The sequence below is a fragment of the Eutrema salsugineum genome, unplaced genomic scaffold (genome assembly GCF_000478725.1).
Source record: "Eutrema salsugineum unplaced genomic scaffold, Eutsalg1_0 scaffold_8, whole genome shotgun sequence".
In the NCBI taxonomy this organism is placed as follows: Eukaryota; Viridiplantae; Streptophyta; class Magnoliopsida; order Brassicales; family Brassicaceae; genus Eutrema; species Eutrema salsugineum.
Window position 1 is genome coordinate 1,973,888 of NW_006256414.1, and position 8,774 is coordinate 1,982,661.

At 38.1% G+C, this 8,774-nt stretch overlaps 1 protein-coding gene across 1 annotated transcript; it reads left to right on the forward strand.

Annotated features, from left to right (window-relative positions):
• The first annotated feature begins 6,098 nt into the window (after window positions 1–6,098).
• On the forward strand, window positions 6,099–8,145 carry LOC112090220. Its single transcript, XM_024160952.1, has 4 exons — window positions 6,099–6,282; window positions 6,390–7,057; window positions 7,133–7,429; window positions 7,519–8,145. Exons 1-4 carry the CDS (start codon window positions 6,099–6,101, stop codon window positions 8,143–8,145), a joined length of 1,776 nt encoding a protein of 591 aa, XP_024016720.1.
• The last annotated feature ends 629 nt before the right edge of the window (window positions 8,146–8,774 follow it).

Consider the following 8,774-nt stretch of genomic DNA (forward strand, 5'->3'; position numbering starts at 1 on the left):
CTTCGATTGTAAATTTAGTTGATCTCTGGTTTGGATCGCGTTTTTATATTATATTAAAAAAAAAGGAAAAAAAAAAAAGAGAAAGGAAACAAAAAAAATTAGGTCGCGATTTCATCATCCAATCACAATCCAATATGTGGCGGCTAGAGACGTTTCTACCGGAAGCGAAATAAGAAACGTTTCTCGCTTAAAACTCATTTTTTATTTTATTTTTTTTGGCCCAAAAATTTTAAAAGACGAACCTAAGATCTCCCGATAAACATGCCCTAATTTTCTTTCGAATAAGGAATTACAAGGAAGCCCTCAAAGAGATGAATGGACGTTTTTAGACTTCTGAAACATGTATAGCTCTTGCGATTTCTCAGATTTACGTTACAAGGGCGACCGTTTCTCATGGGTTGGACAACGAGGAAGACATACAGTAAAGTGTTGTTTGGATCGGGTGATCGTAAATTCTGAATGGCTTGCAAAATTTCCAGCTTCTGAGGCAAAATTTTTACGGCTTTATGGTTCTGATCATAGACCGGTTATTACATCTGTAGCTTTTGTTGGTGAAGTTCAAAGAAAACAGTTTCGTTTTGATAAACGGCTGTTACAAGTTAAGGAGTTTAAGGAGTATGTATATGATGGCTGGCACTCCCATCGTTTAAGACGACACCACACCATTACAGATCGAATACGAGAATGCCGTATTTCTATGGCGCGTTGCCGTAAAAACTCAAAGTTGAATTCAGCTAAACGTATTGAAGACCTACAAATAGAATTGGATATAGCTTCTTCTTCTTCTGGACAAATCCGCAAATCCATTCCTCGTCTTCGTCAGGAATTAACTAGCGCATATAGAGATGAAGAGTTGTACTAGAAGCAGAAAAGTAGGAATTTATGGCTAACCGAGGGTGATATAAATACACGGTTCTTCCAAGCTTGTACAAAGGCTCGTTACTCCAGGAATCGAATTCATATGATCAAAGATAATAATGGAATGGAATATAGGGGAGATTTTGCCATTGGAAAACATGCGGAAGAATACTTTCAAAACATCTACGCAGTGACAATAACCATGTCTTGACTTCCATTTTTTCTGAGTTCAAACCATCAGTAACAGCTGATATTAACCGGCAAATAACAAGAGAATTTTCTAATGCGGAAATTTATGAAGCTGTTTGTGATATTGGAGCGGATAAAGCACCAGGATCCGATGGTTTAACTGCAAGATTTTATCAAGAATGCTGGGAGATTGTTGGTAAAGAGGTCATAAAGGAAGTGCGATCTTTCTTTAGTACGGGTAATTTCAAAGAAGGGGTAAATCATACAAATATTTATATGATCCCTAAAATTGATAAACCTGCTACATTATCGGACTACAGACCGATTGCATTATGTAATGTATTATACAAAATTGTTTCCAAGCTCTTAGTCAAAAGGTTGAAGTCGTTCCTGGATGTGATTGTCTCTGAATCATAAGCTGTCTTTATACCAGGTCGACTTATATCAGATAATGTCTTGATAGCGCATGAATTAATGCACTCTCTGAAATCTCGAAAAAGGGTGTCTCAAACTTATATGGCTATTAAGACAGACATGAACAAGGCTTATAATCGGGTTGAATGGAATTTTTTGGAGAAAACAATGCGAGCTTTTGGTTTTTCAAATCAATAAATTAATTGGATTATGGGAACTGTCCGATCGGTAACATACTCAGTATTAATAAATGGTAATCCACAAGGGCACATTGTACCGGAAAAAGGATTGAGACAAGGAGATCCTCTCTCTCCTTATCTCTTTATTTTATGTGCCGATGTAATGAGCCATTTGTTAGACGTCAATGTTAGAAAAAAGAGAATAATTGGAATCAAAGTAGGCAATGGTGTCCCAGCGATTACTCACCTGCTCTTTGCTGATGATTCACTATTCTTTTGTATCGCAAACCAGAAAAATTGTGCGGCTATTAAGGAAGTCTTTCGGGTTTATGAGCTATGTTCTGGATAGAAGATCAACCAAGAAAAATCAATGATAACATTCGGGTCTCGCATTCCTGGGGAAAAACAAGAGAGACTGAAGCGGATATTAGATATTCCGAACCATGGAGGAGGTGGGAAGTACTTGGGATTACCAAAGCAGTTTGGAAGAAAGAAAAAAGAAATGTTTAATACCATCATCACCAAAGTTAAAGAACGCACTTCAGGTTGGAGTGCAGGTTTCCTGTCACAGGCCGGAAAAGAAGTCTTGATCAAGTCTGTTGGAATTTCGATGCCCGTCTATTCTATGTCTTGTTTTAAATTACCGAAACAAGTGACAACGGAGTTGGAACGCATTCTGATGCGTTTTTGGTGGGAAAAAGGGCCACAGCAGAATGGTATTCCATAGATTGCATAGAAACGAATGCAATATACAAAAGGAGAAGGAGGAATGGGCTTTAGAGATTTGGAAAAATTCACTGACGCTCTTTTGGCTAAGCAGGCTTGGAGATTACTAACTCAGCCAGATTGTTTATTCTCTAGACTTTACAAAGCTCGATATTTTAGAGACCACCATCTATTTGATGCAAAAGCTAAACCATATCAATCTTTTGGCTGGGCTTCAATATTAGAAGGGGTTTCATTGTTAAAAAAAGGCTCACGATACATCATTGGAGACGGTCATTCAACAAGAATTTTTTATGACAATTGGCTACCAACAGATCCTCCAAGGCCTGCAGCAGTGAGAGGAATCGCCACTGAAACCATGGTTACTGAATTAATCCACAGTAATGGATACGTAAGATCATGGAATGAGGATGCCATGAATCTGGCCCTCAATAATGAAGACAGAGATCTCGCTAAATCTCTGTATTTGGCACAACGATCTTCAACTGATAGAATTAAGTGGAACTATACCAAAAACGGAATCTACTCCGTCTCTTCAGGGTATTGGCTAGCACGACACAATCCGGAATTCGTCATTCAAGCTCCACCACCTCCAAACGGCGACCGCTTTCTAAAATTAAAAGTTTGGAATTTACCAATAATGCCAAAATTAAAGCATTATCTGTGGCGAATTCTAACCAAATCATTAGGAACAGCGACACGACTAAATATGAGAGGAGTGCGAATGGATCAGACTTGCCAAAGATGTTGCATTGAGGCAGAAACTATTAATCACATGTTATTCACTTGTCCACTATCGATGTCAACTTGGAGGCTTTCAAAATTACCATACCCTTGTCTGTTTTCTCCTTCACAGGATGAGGACGAAAATATCAAATACATTATGGACCTACAAAGTGCTCACGGATTAACTAATCAACAAAAACTTCTTCCTTGGTGGATTATGTGGAGGATCTGGAAATCACGAAATAACTTGATTTTTAATAAGGAAAGAGTCAACCGGAAGAGAGATGTCGATCAATCAAATGCAGATGTCACTGAATGGATTAGTGCAACGGAAAAAGATCAAGCAAACCAACGACATCAGTCATCGTCGACATCTAGTTGGAGTCGTCCAGATTTAGGTAAGCTTAAATGCAATTATGATGCTGCCTTTGATCCAGGGTCAAGACGGGTAATAGGTGGGTGGATAGTTCGTAATCACCAAGGAGTAGCTCAGTTTTGGGGTTCAGCTAATTTGGGGACTGCAACTTCAGTATTAGAGGCAGAGGGCAAAGCACTATTGTTTTCTATACAAAGTGTGTGGGCAAAAGGATTTGATTCGGTCGTTTTTGAAGGAGATAATGAGATGTTGGTTAAAATATCAAAGGGACAACTAGAAGACATAACAATTCTAAACCTTCTTGACGATATAACATCTTGGAAAAGAAAGTTCGCACATATCGAATTCTCCCATGTTCGACGTAACGGCAATACGGTAGCACATATTTTATCTCGTAATGGACCTCCAAACAGTATATTTTTTTCGGATTGTATTTATCCTCCACATTGGCTAACAAAAACATTGTATCATGACTTTGTTTCTTCAATTTAATAAAATATTGTTTCAGAAAAAAAAAAAAGACATTGCGTACTATTTTTTACCTCGCTCTCTTTAAATTTTAAATGAGAGATGTCCTCAGTGATCCAATAAGTATCATTATAGTCACTAAACATTCCAAAACATACAAATTAATTAGCCTATATACGTATATATCAAATCATAACATCGCGTAGATGCAAAATACAATTAAATAACTTATGTAACAAAAGAATATTAACATTTAGGAAAGAGAGAGAGGGTTCTGGTTTCTATTTCGTAGTTCCTATCACAAAAGTCAATGCGTTTTTTTTTTGTTTAACAAAAGTCAATGCGTTGTTTTTGGGTTTGTCTATTAATTTCTTAGGTTACCATCTGGAAGTTCTTTTTTGTTTTTTATTTTAAGGATTTAATGCAAAAAAAAAATCCATAACCTTTATTTTTTTATAAGAATATCAATCAACTCTAAAAAAATGCAAGTCAATTTTATCACCTACAAAGTCACCCGCAATATAACCCCTCCATCAAATAGATCTTATATCGGTAACAGATTTTAAAACGCAAAGTTTTACTTATACTGATTTTATGTTATTTTAAAAAATTAATTATTTTGTTAAATTAAAAATATGAAAAAATAGAAAAAATGGAAGAAATTCTCGTCTACCAGTAAGTAGTATTGATTTATTCTACCCTGCCCAAGTTATTCTCTCATACCAACGGTAGTCTCCTTTCTTTTAATGAAATGTGTTATCCTCATATTACCCTTAACTGTGAATTAGGAAAATGAATAATCGACCAATGAGAATTAAGAATGTTCAGCCAATCATAAGTCTTGGTGGGAATTGTCGACCAATAAGAAAAAACGAGATTTCAGCCAATAAAAACATTTCAATGAAACTTGTTATCCCCATATTGCCTTTTTTCTCGACAATTCCATTAATGGAAAAGCCCAACAAGAAGTCCAGTCCCCATATTGGTCGGGCAATAACTAAAATAAATAATTGGAATTCTTGATAATTTCAACCAACCAAAAGTGTTTATTTCAACCAATCAAAAGTGCTGGAAGGAAATGTCAACCAATAGGAAATAGGGAAGTTTCAGCCAATTAAAACATTTCGGACCAAATTTTAAGCCAATCAGAAATCAGGTCGATCTTGGTCTTATTCTACTTTCCTGGGTGTGCTGAAAACTGGCGTTTGCATCGTTTCGTTTGCATGCAACATCTCCTCTCTTCGGGAAATTCGACGGGGCTTTTACTCTTCCATTCCAACGCCGAAGGACGAGGTAAGTTTTTCTTCATCCTCGGCGTCTGTATTTTCTTGTGAAGTCGCTAAATGATTGGAAGCCCAGGAACAATTGGGTTTTGGATATAATTTTGATTTAAAAAATAGGGCAATTCAGAATGGGGAGAGTTAATTTTTATATTCACATTGGGTCGCATATGCTCTTTTAATTGACTGGTGAGGTTTAATCGTAATGAGATTTAGTTTGTACACCAAATTCGCCGATTCAGGATAACTGGGAGACAATTTGGTTATAGTAGGAGTTTTCGTATAACTCGGAACAATTGGTATTAATACTCGGAACAATTGGTATTAATGAGGTAAGTATATATTTTTTTTTTTCAGAACACAATGATAACAAACATATTGTTTGAATATGGAGGACATTATTCATGTATCGATGATAAATGGATTTCAAGAGAAGGTTCCATGTACGGTATAATGTTTAAGACATCAGGCTTAGAGGAAATAAGCTATTCTGATTTAGTGGGTAGGATATGCAAGAAGGTTGGGATAGGAGAATCATCCACAAAGTTGAAACTGAGTTATATTCCGGTACTAGTGCAAACGAAGAAACAGTGGTATATTTTGGATGACGATGATCTCGGTATCTATCTGACGTCGTTTGATAATGAGGGACGCAGAAGTGTCTTGTATGTAGAGGTCATCAATGTAGATGGAGTGTCTGAGGTGGCCGAGCAAGTTTCACGTGTAAAGAGGGTAAGTCCTGTTGTTATGAATGTCAAGGAGGTGAGCGCAGCTAATGATATAGCGAGTGATGGCGTTTTTGTCGGCAATGCTGAGTTTAATGATGGTGCTATTGTTATGTACACAGGAAACGGTTCAACATAACAACAACATGTGCCAGTAATGGGGAATGACGAAGGTGTTAATCTATCTCGTGAGAATGAGGAAAACGGTGGAGATCAAGATGACATAAGTAAAACATATGGAATGCTTGATATTGTTGATCCTCCAGACTGTGTAGAAGAACAACGTATTCAACGTGAATGGGCAGACGGTTTGAAACTGAGAGTTGGTGCAGAGTTTAGCTGTAAGCAGGAGCTAATAGATTTAGTTTAAAGGGATTCTCATAAACATTGTTTTGGCATCACTGACACAAGTCTGATAAGAAACGATACTATGTGAAATGCGGTCAAGCTGAAACTGGATGTAACTGGTATATAAATACCGCTAAGACAGCTCAGTCACATATTTTCACGGTTAGAGTATATAGGAAAATGCATTCCTGCTCTCGGGCTTCTGCGTGTACTAGCAGCAAACGAAAGAAATGCACACCTGGATTAGTTGCAGGCGTTGTTAGTAAAACTTACCCAGGTCGATTAAAACCACCACCTCCTAGAGATATCATGGCTTTGGTTCAAACTAGAGGTCGTGTGAAGGTATCATACTCTACGACATGGAGAGGCAGACAGAAAGCTATAAGTTATGTTCGTGGTACTCCAGAAGAGAGTTTCGAGCATCTGCATTCGTATTTGTACATGATAGAGCAGTTTAATCCTGGTACGACATCAAGTGTTGAAGTGGATGAGTTAGGTAGATTTAAGTACCTATTCGTCGCTCTGGGTCCTACCATAGAAGGGTTTGCGGCAATGAGGAAAGTGATAATTGTTGATGCAACTTTTTTGAAGAATGGATTTGGTGGATGCCTTGTATTTGCAACAACTCAGGATCCGAATCATCACCATTATCTCCTCTCTTTTGGGGTAGTTGATGGGGAAAATAATGATAGTTGGAACTGGTTCTTCACTAAACTTAAAACCCGTATACCTGACAGTTCTGAATTGGTGTTTGTTTCTGACAGAAATGTAAGCCTGATCAATGCAATAAGGGATGTGTACCCGTAAGCTAAGCATGGTTATTGCATTTATCATTTGGCCCAGAATGTGAAAAAGAACGTTCGGAGAGAGAAAGAATTAGTTGTAGGCAAGTTCATGGAAGTTGCGAGGAAGTATACAAAGGCTGAGTTTCTTGTGGCTTATGGTCAACTGGAAGAAAAGTATCCGGATGCAATTACGTATTTATGTAATAGTTTGCTTGAGGAAAAATGGGCAAGGTGCTATTTTCCGGGAGAAAGGTACAACATCGACACTAGTAACTATGTAGAGTCTATGAACAGCGTGTTTGATTATGCGAGGAAGCATGCATTATTACCTATGATGGATGCCATCTTGTCAAAGGTATCTGAGTGGTGTAACAAACATAGGAAAGACGCTGCCTGGTTCCCTATGTCGAAAATGTCTTACACGGGAGAGTTGAAATTGCTCAGTCCCTAAATGTGACTGAGCTGAACTCGTTTCTGCTTAAATACGCTGTGGTCAGTGGAGATGGGAAGACTTATCTGATGAACTTGAAAACTAAATCTTGTTCATGCAGATGGTTTGATATAGACAAGTATCCTTGCGTCCATGCACTTGCCGCAGTGAGAATTTTTATGGCCAGGGAAGATAGAAGTGAGGACATCCACTCGTATGATTTGTGCTCGAAGTATTATACTACGGAATTGTGGGCACTTGCATATGCCAGGACGATATACCCTGTTCCTCATCGTTCACAATGGGTAATTCCAGATGATATCGAAAAGAAGACTGCCCCAAAACCACCTGAGGTCCCGAAAAAAGCTGGAAGAAGGCAACAGAGAAGACTTGCATCGGTTGGAGAGCGTGGGCCAAGGCCAAGTAATAAGCGTAAGAAAAGGCAGGGTAATACTGAGGATGGAGTCAGGAATGCTAATGGTAATACTCAGGGGAATGAAGGCAGGGATCCAAATTTCAATGCCAGTAATCCTGAAGGGAATGCGCATGGTAATACTCATGGTGGAGGCTGGTGGCAATATTTCAATGCCAGTAATCCTGAGGGTAATACTCAGGGTGGATCTAGTACTCAGGACAGATGACAATTTTAATCTGTAAGCTTATTAATAAATTGGTACAACTATGTGAGAATAAATTGGTACAACTACGTGAGAATGCTATGTTTTATTTCATAGTAATTCAAATAGTTCATAGTAATACGGAGTTGACTAAACAGTTCATACTAAACAACAATAGAAAATTAGTTCATAGTAAAAAGAAGTTGACATTCACTACAAGCATAATACGGAGTTTTTAACTAATCAACTAACACAAACATAACTAGTTCCAACGGATATGTAGCCATTCCCAGCTAGTAGTCAGTTACAGAAGTAGTAAATTCTTCGCACATTGGTAATGCATGTAGAGGAAGCAGAGCTCACAGCACTTGTTGTAGTGCTGGAATCGACATGCAGGAAAATCGGTCAAGACTGCTGGCAGATATTGAAAACCATCATTCACCATTATCAACATAGTGTTCATTATTTGATCCCCCAGTTCTTCCATGTACATCATCCATGATTTTCAACCATCGATACGGTCTACGATTTCCAGGCCCCTTGGATAGAAACCATATGCGGTTGCGCAGATTGCCATCATTACTGTCACCGCATCAATTCCCGCCTTAGAGGCCCGGTTAAAAAAAGGCACCGAATTGTCGATCTCAACATCG

Coding starts and splice junctions, on each gene's coding strand:
- LOC112090220 (XM_024160952.1), top strand. CDS start 6,099: ATGGGGAATGACGAAGGTGTTAATCTATCTCGTGAGAATGAGGAAAAC. Junction 7,058..7,132: donor TGTTTGTTTCTGACAGAAAT/GTAAGCCTGATC, acceptor CATTTGGCCCAG/AATGTGAAAAAGAACGTTCG. Junction 7,430..7,518: donor TGGATGCCATCTTGTCAAAG/GTATCTGAGTGG, acceptor GAAATTGCTCAG/TCCCTAAATGTGACTGAGCT.